Below are 15,058 nucleotides of genomic sequence, written 5' to 3' on the forward strand. Positions count from 1 at the left end.
TGCTGTCGGCCACCAGGAGTCGTCCCAGGCCAAGGAGGTGGATCCGAGGAGGAGGACCTCCGTCATGTCCGAGTTCAGCTTCAGTCGGCTGTTCCTCATCCATTCGGCGACGGCCTTCATTCCTTCGTGGAGGTTGGTTTTGGCTGAGTAGGGGTCCTTGGTGAGGAAGAGGATCAGCTGGGTGTCATCGACGGGGGAGATGATGTCGAGGTCGTGCAGTTGGGCGACGTGGGTGAGCGGTGCCATGTAGATTCGGGGCGGAAGGGGGGGGGGGGGGAGAGGAGGGGAGGCGGACACTGTTCTGCCAGAGAGGAAGGAGGTGGTCCATTCCAGGGCCTTCTCTTGGATCCCGGCGTCGTGGAGGCGTGTTCGTAGTGTGCAGTGGCAGACCATGTCGAAGGCGGCTAATAGGTCCAGGAGGATGAGGGCCGCGGTTTCTCCGTTGTCTAGCAGGGCCCTGATGTCATTGGTTGTGTCGATGAGTGCAGTTTCGGTGCTGTGGTTGCTGCGGAACCCGGACTGGGACGGATCCAAGATGCTGTTCTCCACAAGGTAGATGGTCAGTTCTTTGTTGACGGCCTTCTCGATGACCTTTGATGGGAACGGGAGCACGGAGATGGGTTGGAAGTTCTTGAGGTCCGTGGGGTCCGCTTTGGGTTTCTTGACTAAGGCGCTGATCTCAGCGTGCTTCTAGCTCTCCGGGAAGGTTGCTGTTTCGAAGGAGATGTTGATGGCTTTCCGGAGATGGGGTGCAATGGTGGTGCTGGCTTTGTTGAAGATGTGGTGTGGGCATGGGTCTGACGGGGATCCGGAGTGGACGGTGTTCATGATCTTGATGGTGTCGTCATTGTTGATGTTGGTCCAGGCAAGCAGGCGGTTGGTGCAGATGGTGGTCATGGGGGCGGAAGTCTCAGTGGTTGCCGGGGTGGTCGTGGTGTTGAAGCTGTTGTCGATGTCTGCGATCTTGCGGTGAAAGAAGGTGGCCAGTGAGTCTCACAGGTCTTGCGAAGGTGGGATGTCGTTGGTGTTGGAGTTGGGGGTGGAAAGTTCCTTCACGATGCGAAGAGCTCTTTGCTGTTATGCGCGTTGTTGTCTAGGCGGTCTTTGAAGGAGGCTCTTTTGGCAGATCTGCTGAGGTGGTGTTGTCTGCGGTTGGCGTTCTTGTGGGCTGTGTGATAGTTCCTGGAGCCGAATCTTCTCTAGTTTTCAGCGGGTTTGCATGGAGGCCTGGAGGTCTTCAGTGAACCAGTTGGCTTTCTTGCTGGTGTGGCTGTTGGAGGGTTTCTTGAGTGGGGTGATGGTGTTGGCGCAGTCGATGATTCACTGTGAGGTTGCGGGCGTCGGGGTTGGACGGGTCTGCGGGTGGGCTCAGGGAAAGGGAGCTGGAGAGCTGATCTTTGGTGACTTTGCTCCAGCAGCAGCGCGACATCTGTTGGGTGCGGTGGTGCGTGGTGGGTTTCTGGAAGGTGGAGTAGATACAATGGTGGTCGGTCCAGTGGAGCTCAGTGATGTAGGTGAAGGAAACGTGGGGGGTTGCGGAGATGATGGGGTCAAGCGTGTGGCCGGCAGAGTGGGTGGGTGTCGGGATGAGTCGAACCGGGTGGTGGAGTTGGTGGTGGTGTTGTTCGAGGTGGAAGTTCAGGCCCCTGAGGAGGATATAGTCTGTGGAGGCGAGGGCGTGTGTGCTGATGCGGTCGGTAATGGAATCGCTTAATTGTGGTCGGGGTCCGGGAGGTCTGTAGACTAGGGTTCCTCTGAGGGTGGTGTTGTGATCAATGTGAATCTGCAGGTGTTTGGCGGTGCTGAGGGTGTTGTCGTTGTGTGGAGACTTTGGGGGTGTTCCTGTGGGCAATGGCGATTCCTCCTCCTACTCCGTCCTTGTGGGTGATCTCTCCATTCTTGCGGGTGATCTTGTAGCCTTCCGGGATGACTATGGTGATGTCAAGTGCCGAGGAGTGGTTCAGCCAGTTCTTCGTCAGGAAGGCGACGTCTGGAGTGTTGAAGTCCAATAGGTCCCAGAGTTCTATGGCGTGTTTGCATGCAGAGCGGGTGTTGAGGAGGATGCATCCGAGCTGGTTGGGATCTTTGGATGGTGGTTTGGCAGACCGGATGCTGGTGAAGCTGCAGTAACGGCAGGAGAAGGGTCCATGGGTGCGCTTCGGGCGGCTAGGCAGCAGGTGTGTGATCGTCCGGCGTGGAGTGCGTGGAGGTGGTATCTAGGAAAAAGTCCCTTGAACATCCAATGAAATATAATCATAATCAAGGGATAAGGTTAAAATGGGATAAGATTGACGCTAAGGTATTGGAGGAAATGATTTTTAAAGCTAATTAATTGCAAGTGATGAGTTGTCCGACGGTTATCACTGAGCCAGAACTGATACTACAGAACTTTGAAGTTCTTTGTAAGAGTGGCTACAAATTTGCCTAAACCGGCCAGGAAGTGTAGCCCACCTGATATCAAATGGTTCAACGCCGAATGTTCTGCAGCCCAAACAACTTTGAAGGCATTACATGTAGTCCCACGGGATAAAATAATGGTTACGAAAGCATGGCAAATCTATAAAAAGGCCATTGAAAAAAGGAAAGTAGAACTGAAAAAGCAGGCTTGGTATGACCTTGAGAAAGCTAGTGACTTGAGAGATAGTAGGATATTTTGGGAGGTTTTAAATAGCCCGCTTTTCAGTTACGAAAATAGGACCATTGTCACGCACATAACTCGGGAGGTCTGGGAGGCCCATTACTCTAAGATAATTAACCCTAAGGGCATTTCATTAACAAATGATATAATTTGTATAAGTGTGCTGTAACATTTATTATATTCCTTGGAAAAATGCATTTTATAATGAAAAAAAACCAAACAAAAAACAAATGAGCGTGAGGACGATGTTCCTTTTAATATCCAGACTGCACGACAGCTTAGTTTATCGCTTTCGTTGGGTGAAGTGGAGGAGGCTTTGAGAAAAGGTATCTCCCTCAAGAAACCAGGGCCTGATGTTGTACCCCTGGATCTATTTAAAAATAATCCCCAAGTCTGGGCACCCCTGCTGCTTAATGTTTTTAAGGTGACAATTGTGAGACGCATTCCATCCTCATGTAAAGAGGCGGTACTTGTGCCTATTTTCAAAAAAGGAAATAGAAGCGACCTCTGTTGTTATAGGCCAATCTCTCTAATAGATGCTTCTTGTAAACTATTGGGGAGAGTAATACTAGTACGCCAGAAGACATGAGCGAATGCCTCAGGCATTATTGTGGATAGCCAATATGCCTTTAGGAGAGGCAGGGGGGACTACGGAACAGTGCCTCAACCTGGCCATGATCATGGTTAAGTACATAAAGGCCAAGGGCGTCCCAATCCACTTGGCCTTTATGGACTTATCCAGTGCATTTGACACTGTGTGCCGGGGAAAACTGTGGTCACTGATGGTGTCTATGGGATTTGAGGAGTCGCTTGTCACTTTGTTGCGCAGACTACATGCTGCTACATCTGTAGCCATTCGATATGGTCCAGGTGGTGAAAAAACCGGGCCCATCGCCTCAACTGAAGGTGTCCGTCAGGGCTGTAATCTGGCCCCTTTTTTTGTTTTTAGTATACACAAATGGTTTGGAAAATGTTTTATTGCAACAAGGTTTAGATTTTCCTAAAACAAATGGCAACTACATACCCTTATTGTCTTACGCGGACGATACTGTGTTGATGACCTTAACAGTATGCAAAAATGTCTGAATGCTTTTAACGGGTTCAGGTTAGGATTAGATCTTAAGGTTAATTTTACTAAATCATTCACAATGGCTTGTGGCTCAAATAGATCTAAAACTCATAAATATACTGTTGATAACATGGTCATCGAGAAAGTCCCAAATTTTAACTATTTAGGAAATCTTTTAAATAAAACACTGAATTGGGACCATTTGATAAGAACCCGCCCCCAAAAGACAAGTAGATTGATAGAGGGCCTTTTCCGATTCGCCAGTAAACTGGGTCAAAAACCAATAGCGGAGCTCAAGACCTTGTATAAATCCAAATGTTTGCCAGTAGCGACCTACGGGGCAGGGGTATGGGGATACCACAAAAGTGCACAAATACAAATTATGGAGAACAAATTTTTAAAACTTCCTATCTATTCCAAATAGTTCTCCAAATATTGTCTGTCATTCCGAGGTGGGTTTAGACTTCGTGAGTGATCGAATCCATTTGTCCCCCCGTTCTTCTATGGGGGAAAATATGGACCTCATAAGATTTGCTGTTTTCAAAAGAAATCTTAAAAGATTGTATGAATCTCGATAAGGCGAAGATGATACCATGGTTACATTATGTGAAGGAAACCTTTTTATAAAATAGGCCTGGATTTTTTTAATGAAAACCCTGATTCTAATAAACCGGACATGAAGATGGTCATCAAGAACGTATATTTTACTGCCCTAGGTTTGTCCAGACAAGATAAACACGCGTCAGACCAAGCAGTTATACTACAGCAACAGTTTGATTTGTCTTTTACAATACATACACAATGGCGTTTTTATTTGACGAGACTTCGGTTGAATGCACTGCACTTTTGAGTGGCCTTCCCTAAGCAAGGGGGTTGGTGCGAGAGGCTACCCGCTTGCCCATGCAATAATGTAGCTCAACAAGGCAGAGTGCCCTTTGTGATTTTTTGTTCGTTCTATAAAGTCCCAGAGATCGCTGTATTAAACCTCTCTTGAGGGATATTCGACCATGCACATATAAGGAAGGTTTTGAGTATTTGAGATCGTTATCAACTGCTGCTACATGTAGTTCTATGCTCAGTTTTTTCAGATCTGCTTTTATAAATTAGGAATCGCTATGAACTATGAATAAGTTTTACTGATTTTATGCTTTTGATATGATATATTGCGCTTTGCCTCTAAACCATTGAATATGAAATACCATTTGTGATTCGTATGTATGAATTTTTTAAATTGTATACTTTTAGGATTCTTTTTTTAATCGAATAAAGTTATTTGAACTGAACTGAGTGCGTGGAGGGTGCGGGCGTCGTGGGGTTCACGGGGGCCAGGGGTCCTGGCACTGGACACGGGCCAGGCACAGACGGGCTTCCCTTAGGCGTGCCTTTGGTGCGCCAGCAGTGCGCACTCTGCGTGCGGCCGCTGCGTGGCCTCCATATGAGGGGATGTGGGAGGGCGGAGCAGCTGGGAGGCCGGGGCGGCGAATGGGTTTGCGGGGGCGGGGCTGCAGGGGACGCAGAGGCGGGAAAAGCGAGGCAGGGGTTTAACAGAAGGAAAAGGGGGCAAAAGGGACAACAACGACAAAACAACAACGCAACCATGGAATTACAAAAACGGGCAAGACCGCAATACAAACGGTATAAATGAGAGAAAAAAAGGACAAGACACAGTGAGACAGACAATATTACAGGCAGTAATGTAGCAGAATGAGCGGGGCACGAGCCAGCTTGTGATGGGCAGCAGCGGGTTCATGGCACACATGTGGGGCTGTGTGGTGGCGAGGGGAGCGACCTGCCTGGTGACAGGGTCAAAGGTCCTCTATCTCTGGACCAAGCTCTGCAGTGAAGTCAATGTATATATGGGGGATGGATTGGATCCCGCTAGTTCCTGATCCCTATGCCAAGCTCTGAGTCCGGATTGTCTGCTAATTTAAACCTGCATAAAAATATACAGCCCTCATGAAGGGGGAGCAGTTAACAAGGAGTTTCACAGAAAGGTGTGTCAACGTTTTAATTGGCCTCTGTTGATTGCCTTCAGAGGAGGGGTTGAGGACATGTTTCATTCCTCCTTTGCCATGGGAACTTTGGCTGCAAAATAGGCACCTTGTTTTCAATAACTAATGGACTATTTGGGTGATTGCTTACTCTGATTTTGGAACTTTTTGTACCAAATTTAGAACTCACAAAACTTTTATTTAACACTTATTCAATTGATTAAAGAGATTTTGTCATGCTATAACTGAACGGGGTAATACATTTTTTGCTGCAGATTCTGTATTGAATTGTTTAATCAATGCGAGGAAGGGTTAATAACTGTGAGGAGAGTAACAAGTTAGAGCAGAAAAGGTGACCATGGCCTTCCTACAGCAATTGTGGTCCTGAGTTTCTCTGGTGGTTGGTGACATGACATTTGTTCAGTAAGGGGTATCCTCAATAGTAAAATATTAGCTCATCCCTCTATAATTAGTCATAATATCGAGGACTAAGGTGTATTTCCAGGGGAGAGGAGTTGGCCTAATGGCTAGGGCGGTTGACCTCTAATCTGGGGAACCAGGTTTGAGTCTCGACAATGAACATCTTGTGATTCCGGGTAAATCACTTAATCTCCCCATGCCTAACAAAAATGAATATGTCCTCATGTAAAGCAAGTGGTGCTACCCAATTCAAGTCAAGTTCACGCTATATAAAACACTAAAAAATAAAAAAGTAATCTGACCAATATTAAAAGTTCAACTGTAACACTGACATAATAACACATTAACATGACACAAATAAATCTCCAAAACAGTGGTAACTGAGTCTTCTTTCCATATGATAGTATTAAAAAAGAAATCTTCACCCTTTCAACAGCCTGCATTTTTATTGTTGTTCGAAAAAAACATATTTGCGTAATCAACACAAAAAAGCTATTGCATTATTATTTGATATAAATATATTAAGTGATTAGTGTAAACATGTTCGTCAAAACAACTTATTGAAATTCCCCTAGAACAACCTAACCAGAGAATTACTAGTGTGGTAACTCAATGGGTCAAAAAGATTCCTTGATATTCCCATGGAGGGGAGTGTGTCCTCTAATAAAATAGCATAGCAGACTTCAGCTCCAAATGGTGTCCACTTTTTGCCTACCTCTAGTTATCAGACAGGGCCACCCATTGAGTTTTGACTTACCAATGGATATTTTAACACTGATGGGTCAGAGGTCATCCACTGGAGGGAAGCCCCTGAGGGCATTTGTTTACACTGACGTGATGTTCAAATCTGAAATCCTTTTTGTGTCTTTTACTTGAAGTAACATAATGGAGTTTGAGCTGTTTACTCACCCTGCATCAGCAGGTCCATCTTTTTACTGATGAAACATGCAGTGATTAAGGTTGAGACTTTGCAGCAGCTTGGATGTCCTAAGCCATTACAGGATGAGGCATCAGCAACTCTACACGCAAGATTCCTGATTAGAAGTGCTTCAAGGGGATTGTCAATCAGAGTGTGACCTTCTGATAGGTGTTTCTAAGCAGTGCAAACCTCTCCTCTTCCACCAGACTGTGTCTTAGTCCCTCCCAGGCAGGAGCTGTTCTTATGGCAACACCTCACCTCAGTGTCACGTCTACGATGTTTTTTAGGTAATGACTGCGCGTGTCTACAATACTGGCATTGTATCCACAATGACTGCCTGTCTGCCTCATGAAGAGACGTGTAAATGCCCTTGGTGGAGACCACCAGCGAGAGAGCCCAAGAGCACATCTATAAACGTCGATGAGCTAAGCCCTGATACAACATGGCTGAAGGGAGCCTGGTCTGAGCTTGAAAAGTGTCACAACATAATCTTGGGACAGTAACAAACTCATCAACAGTGATTTGAAAAGTACAGATCGCAGACATCAGTACCTACTTTCCAGGAAGTGTTTGTGCTTTGAAAGATAATAAAAAGAATTAGGGTAGAACTATCGGCCCATTGCGACAATGGAGGACTCCATCTCTAAGACCACGACCCAATGTACACCGAAAGACCTTGAAGAGCTGCCGGATACATAGAAGGCTGAAGTCCTCCCCTGTGGGAGCCTCTGAAGCATACCAAGTTCAGTAGTGTGAATCGAGCTTCCTTGCTAGCTTCTGCATGATATCCTTCATGTTTGCGAAGAGGGGGATCTTCTGGTCCACAATCTGCCAGCGGATGGAATTAGTGGATTTGAGATCAGGAAGACTCTGTAAGACATAGAAAGAACTTTACAGTAGAACACTGGACCCGCTCCACCCAGAACACACTTTCAACATTGAGCCAATTTTCACAAGGTATTAGATACCCACTTAAAGCAGCCAGATGCATCTATACACAATATAAAGTCAAGTGAATCAAGCCCAGCGTTCGCAACTGTCAAGATCCACCCGTTGACCATACTCGCAGTCAACACCTGTTAATAAATCTTTGGTGCAATCAACACTCTGAAGTCTACGTATGCAAAACTTTGAATTGAGGTCAACGTATGCAAAACTTTGAATTGTGGTCCACTATCAATGAGGCACCCCACCAGACCAGGACAAGATCCTCTTCATTCAACCCGGAACACCGCAATCACAAGACCATGCCATATGATCTTTTATTAAAAGAAACACAATGTTTTCCTTTCAAAGCTTTAGATTGGGGTCACCAATTAAATGGACATAGAATACACCAAGGGCCAGGCTCCTCCATTCAACCGGCAAACTTAACAATAAGAGCAACCTTCTTCTCAGTGGTGGAAACCAGTGCACCATGCAAGTTCTTCTCTACAATCCACTACTGGCGATAGGAATACTCTTGGTGACCCGCTATTGACAGCCCGTTAAAACCATTAATTGTGCCCTGCTATGCCAAATAGCTGTCTAAAAATGGGGATTTCTTATCACTCTGAACAGGCATGAGTTACCATACTAGCACAAAAAACTCTTAAATTAATGGATAGATAAAAATATTAAGACGGTAATACAATGCATGGGGATTAGTCCACATTGGATAGGAAAAGGAATGGAAGTTCCCTTTCAATACTGTAAACCACTGCAAATTATCACTTTGTGCTAGCAATAGAAAAAAACCTATGTTTTTGTTATATTTCCATGTTGCTTTTGGGCACACTGGTTTAAATAAACATGTGACTTCCCTTTTGCAATCCCCTTTCTGATAGGTAATCAAACGAACAATAGATTTCCCACCTTCAAAATACTTCCAGGGTCCAGATTTGATCTGGAGATTTTTTTCTCAGCAATTCCTACGAGCGTCAGTAGCTGGTGTTGTGCTGCTCCGCATCAGCTTTATCCCACGACGGAAGTGACATAGGGTCACAATATAACCGTTGCTTCCACATGACAGCGTCAGTTTCTTTCTGGTATCTGTTCACGCCGTCAGACACAAAGCCCTTAGGAATCAGATCTTGCCAGTGGGTAGGTGTCTAAGTTGGAAGCTTTTTAGAATGCACAAGAGTACATTCCATAGGATGGTGAGGAGGGTGGATCAGTGAGGAATCTGTAGATAGAGATTCCATCACAAAAATGTGTTACCGAAAGTAAATAACTTGTTCTTCTGATGGAACCACAGATTCTTTGCCTTGCGAATAGATAAAGCAGCACCTCCCCAGGTGGTGGGTCTGTGGAATGGCTCAGGTCAAAATGTGCCCTCTCACTGGAGTAAGCTATCCAGGCAGCAGTGTTTCGTGAACCTGGGCATGGATGCCCATGCTGCAGCCTGGCACATGTCCAAAGCAGGCATTCTGCATGCTTGCGCAGTGGTAGCAGCTTTGTCTCTGGTGGAATGAGCACACAGGCCTTATTGAGACTGTTTCTTGGAAATGTAATAGCAGAACTTTATACAAAGAACAATCTATCGGGCCATTTCAGCACATGCGTATATCAAGGGAGAGGGGGAGGACTAGATAGCTAGTCCAGATCCCCAGGGGTTATATGTAGTATCAACAAGGACTAGCCAAGGGTGACCTAAATAGGTGACCTAAATAGTTACCCTTGCGCTCAAGGATAACTACTTTGAATACTTGGGAACCTACGACCTGCAGACTAACGGTACATCTATGGGCAGTGTTTTTGCCGCTAGCGTAGCCGGACTGTACGTCCACCATTTTGAACAGACCCATGTTATGACCAACACTAACCCTTACACCGCCAACATCAAGAAATGGCGCAGATACATTGATGATATCCTCATCATCTGGCAAGGCTCACATCAAACCCTGGAGAGCTTCCTCACCTGGCTGAACAACAGAGACCCCTACTTGAGGTTTACCAGCACCGCTAGCGCCACAACCATAGCATTCCTGGACCTCAACATCACGGCCTAAGATGGGCTCCTCACGACCACCACATACCACAAACCAACAGCTAGGAACTCGCTACTACACTTTGAAAGCTTCCACCCCAGACCCCTCAGGGAGAATCTCCCTTATGGCCAGTTTCTGCGTATCCGGAGAAACTGCAGCCAACTAGCAAATTACAAGAAACAATCTACCACCCTGGCACAGAAGCTTGGGGAACGTGGTTACCCCAAGGCCATCATCGCCAAGACCAATAAAAGAGCCCGAAACCAGAACAGGGATGCACTCCTAGAAACAGTCATCAAAGAGCCCCAAGAACAACCCTTCACCTGTGTAACGACATAGAACACTGCCTCCAACCAGGTTGCGAAGATCATCCACAAGCACTGGAAGATCATTAACTCAGGCCCCAAGACGTGGGAAACACCACGTTTCGCCTACAAAAGATCAACCAACCTGAGACCAACTAGTGTCCACCCAAAACACCGTGGGAACCAACACCATTCTCAACACTTGGGGCCTCCCAAAAGTCACAGGACACTACCCCTGCAATGACTGCAGTGTATGCCATCTTACCCGACACACCAAAACCCTAGACTTGGAACTAGGCAAAACATGGACCCAACGCAACCACACCAACTGTAACTCATGTAATGCGGTATACCTCCTGACATGCCCGTGTGGCCTCCGCTACATAGGTATGACCACACGCAAAGTACGCACATGAGTGGTGGAACACAGAAGAGAAGCACCTTCTGATGCAAGAAAAACAAGCAAATTGACTGAACACTTCATCAACTTCAACCACACTCCCAACGATCTAACTTGGACTGTGATTGAACAGTTCACCGCCAACAGGAATGACAACGACAAGTTCCTCCTCAGTAAGAAACAGTGGATCTACTGTCTTGCCCGTCACAAACATGGACTGAACGATGCCATACCTTGGAACTCCTTAAATGTGTGAACCTTATATGCGCTGCCTAGCCCACTGTCTGGGCCATGACCCACTATCCACCACCCACTGCGCTTACCACTGCGCCATTTCACCACCCTGTCCCCTTGACGTTCGAGAGGCACTTATACTTCAGGGTGCCAACTTCATCACCATGCCCTTCTTTATTTGCATGTGCCCTCACAGGGTACCAATGCCTCTATTTAGGGCTCACATCCACAGCGCCATACCAATAGCAAACGTGCCTACGCCTCACGCGATAATGAGAACTACCGTGCATGCGCTAAAAACCGCCCACACTGCGCATGCACAAGTATGTCTCTATTCCGCGCATGCGCATAGGAGAGAGTGCTAGCACGAGACTCTCTCCACCATTTCCTCTCCTCCAGGTGCCGGCACTTGTACACAATATATAACCACGCCGCGAACCCTCATTCAAGCTCGAGGTTGAAGGCTGCACTACAGGTACCCAGCAGGCATTGATCAACATTTCGTGTCAGTATGCTACATCCTACGCATCAACCGGGTAAGCGTTTCTCTCCTCACAGGTTCCAACTCTCAGTGGTCCCTTTCAGGGTCATCCCCATGCCGATTCACTCCAGGAGGCATACCAGGCAACTCGCCAGCGTGAGATACATTTTTTACTTGCGCTCATGCCACCTCAGTGTGTGATGCTCGCTCTCTAGCCTCACCACGCCATGATCTCCCGATTAAATCAGTAACAGCACCACCCATGCTGTTACACTTTAGCCAAATTTTAGTCCTTCCTCCCCACGAAGCACTTCTAAACCAGCAATAATGTCTAGTGACCTTTAAGACATATGCTAACTGACTCTTCTCTATGTCCCGTCCTTGTCCCACGTGTTTGTCCTACATGTTAAGGTATGCTTGATGAGGGAATCCCCTCATACACCTAGAGCACCTTAGTGAGTGCGACACAATCGAAAAACACACTTAAAAGTATAATAACTTATTTTTATTCTGCACTCACTCTTTATGGTTCTGAGGAAAGCCAGCATACAGAAGGCACTGGCTGAAACATGTCGATCTAGACTAGATGTAGGTGGTCGTAACTCCACCACCATAACATCAAACTGCCTTGTTTTTAACCGCATACGGAGACCCAGTTATTAAAATTTAATTTACCCTCAGGTACTGGGAACACCGTGAAGCCGTTTTAATCTTCACAACTTCACACACCACACTGCACTCTCAGCAACATACCTGCTCTGCTGTAATCAGGCGTCGTAGCACAACCGGGACACGCTAAGGGTCACTGGGTGGGCCCGATGAAGCATGCCACCAACCAGGATGGTGGGTGAGGGCTCTATAAACACCTACTAGGTGCCTGCTGACAAACACAGCCTAGAGTCCTATTTAGGTCACCCTTGGCTAGTCCATTTCAGCACATCCCTTGCTTTCTGAGTACCAGAGAAAGCCAGAAAGAGGTTATTGTCCACTCGGTGATCTTTAGTGTGATCAATATAGAGAGGAAGGGCTGTCATAGGGTCTAAGCGATGGAGTCTCTCTTCCTCCTTGGATGGATGAGGAGGAGTGAAAAAGGTTGGCAGGGTAACAGACTGCCCAATGTGAAAGTGTGTTACAAATTTTGAAACAAATGCTGCTATGGTACTTAGCCCCAATTTGTCTGGGAAGATTGTGGTGTATGGTTGGTGGATAGAAAGCACTTGCAGCTCACTCATGTGATGAACTGACGTAATCGCAATGAGGAACACTGCCTTCAATGTGAGCAAACTCAAGCAGCAGCTGTGCATAGGCTTGAATGGAGTGCACAATAGAAATTTAAGAACCAGACCGAGGCTCCACTGGGGCATCACAAAGGGCTTTGGCTGGAACATATCGCCCAGCCCTTTCTACAATCACATCACAACAGCCGACGTGAATCAAGATAGCTGATCAAGCAACCACAGGCAAGCAGATAAACCTTTTACAGTTACCACAGCAAGGCCTTGCTGGGCTAAAGTCTAGGAAAAAAAGAACATCAGACAACTGGGCCTACAAGGTCTTTAATATGGCTGGAGGAACACCAAACAACAAATTTCTCTGTGTCCTGCATAGAGGGTTTTGGTGGAGGGACACATGGATCCCGGAATGACCTTTACCAATTTGGGAGGTACGTCAAAAGCAGTCAACTGTTGCTGTTTGATTTACAATTATTGATGTGTAACTGGAGATCCTAGCGATACAAAAGGGGATGATGGACGGAGTGTTTGAGCAAATCAAACACTCACCCCCAGTCAACTGATCTGGGTTTAATCCATCACCATTCTTTAGCTCACTCAGCCACCCCAGTTCAGACATGGCTATATGCAAATCAGTCTGACCCTGTGCCTCATGGGAACAGTCCAGCCCGAACTGCCAAGCCATTGCTTCCCTGGACCAGAAACAAGCATCCTGGGACCGGTTTCGGATTCATAATCCTCATCAGCCAGGCTATCTTGAATCCAGTGGCCAAGTGAGCAAGGAACTCACGTCTGAGCATACCCTGCCACACTTAGGGCGAACAAAGCGATACAAAAGGGGATGATGGACGGAGGGTTTGAGCAAATCAAACACTCACCCCCAGTCAACTGATCTGGGTTTAATCCATCACCATTCTTTAGCTCACTCAGCTGGAGATCCTCCCAAAGAGGCAGCTGAATCAGAGAAAAGATGTTAATTGCCAGAAGTTCTGGGTACCACACTCCCCTGGCCCCATCAAGGAGTCACTAGGATGACTTATCCCTGGTCGTTCCTGATCTTCAGAGCGTTTGACAAGAGAGGTAGAGGGGTGAATGTGTACAAGAGTCCCAAACTCCAGTCCAACTGAAAGGCATCTCTGAGGAAGACCTTTATTGTGCAAAAGCTTGAACGCTGTGTGTTCTCGGAAGATGTGAAAAGATGACACCCATTTCTGGAAGGCGTCCTGTGCCACCCCAGAATCTAGTTGTCATTTGTGATTTGCTAGACAATGCACTGTCATTTAAAGACCCTGCCAGGAGTTGTACAACCAGACAGACTCCCTGACTATTCATTCTTGGCACAGGACCTACAACCTCAACTCCCCCTGTTTGCTGCAGTACTACATTGCGGTGGTGTTATCTGTAAGAAATTGTACCTGCACCTCCTTCATGGACTGGAGGAAAGCCTGCAAGCAAATCGCCTGCAACCTCCAACAAGTTACGTGAAGGTGGGTTTCAGCCAGAGACCAGAGTCCTCTGACTTCCCCCCCCTCTCCCAGATGCCTTCCCCAACCTAGCAATGATTCATCCATCATGACCGCCGGTAGGCCTGGGTGGCGTAGGGGGATGGTCTGCATCCAGACCAGTTGCGTTCCAGTACTCACTACTCTGGATCTTGTGCAGTCTCTCCAACACTTGGATAGAATTTCCCTCTGTGCTCAGCCCACTGAGACTTCAGATCCCATTGCAGAGCCTGCATATGCCATCTGGCATAATTCACTGAAGCCTCAGAGCCACTTTCACAGAGACCCAAATCAAGGATTGAAATATCAGGATTATAGCCTAAATATCCTGGACTCATTGAGGTGAAGGGAAGGCTTGAAACATCACCATGTCCAGTATGGCTCCAAAGAAACGGAGTCTCTGTGAAGCAATCAGGTGTGACTTTGGCACATTGCTGGTAAATTTCAGAGATCTCAACAGGTCGACTGTTGTCTGTAATGGCTTACATTTATTTGAGATGAGAACACCGTTAACAGAAAGTTGTGTAGGTGTGGAAAGACTGGTATTCACAACCTCCTCAGATGTGCAGCTATCACCATCCTTAACTTTTGTGAACATCCAAAGGGCATAAGTGAGGAAAAAGGGGGAGCACAGAGGACTGAAAGTGCTTGTGGCCTACCTGAAAGAGCAGTTACTATCTGCGGGTTTGAGGTCCGGGATGTGGAAATATGCTACGCAAACAAATGATTAACGGAATGCTGAATAAATCATACATTCACCCCCAGTCAAGAGATCTGTGTTAAATTAATCGTTCGTTTGCTCATCATGCCATCCAGTTTAGGCCTAGCCATATGCAAATCAGTCTTGAGTCTGTGCCTCATGGGAACAATCCAGACCAAACTGCCAAGCCAGGTCCTC

The 15,058-nt window shown here is 46.7% G+C and overlaps 1 protein-coding gene and 1 long non-coding RNA gene across 4 annotated transcripts in view; one reads left to right on the forward strand and one right to left on the reverse strand.

The window, feature by feature from the left end:
- Nucleotides 1-15,058, forward strand: part of LOC144773610 (uncharacterized) — a 358,494-nt gene that overhangs the window by 186,568 nt on the left and 156,868 nt on the right. The window lies entirely within an intron of this gene.
- The window catches only part of LOC144773609 (transient receptor potential cation channel subfamily M member 2-like), a 1,291,174-nt gene continuing 1,282,664 nt past the window's right edge, over nucleotides 6,549-15,058 (reverse strand). For all 3 annotated transcript variants that reach the window (XM_078658751.1, XM_078658750.1, XM_078658752.1), the window contains one exon: nucleotides 6,549-7,907. In XM_078658751.1, the coding sequence (XP_078514877.1) occupies nucleotides 7,782-7,907 (126 nt within the window). In that variant the 3' untranslated portion in view covers nucleotides 6,549-7,781. The remainder of the gene's footprint in view (nucleotides 7,908-15,058) is intronic.

The sequence above is a fragment of the Lissotriton helveticus genome, chromosome 8 (genome assembly GCF_964261635.1).
Source record: "Lissotriton helveticus chromosome 8, aLisHel1.1, whole genome shotgun sequence".
Classification (NCBI taxonomy): Eukaryota; Metazoa; Chordata; class Amphibia; order Caudata; family Salamandridae; genus Lissotriton; species Lissotriton helveticus.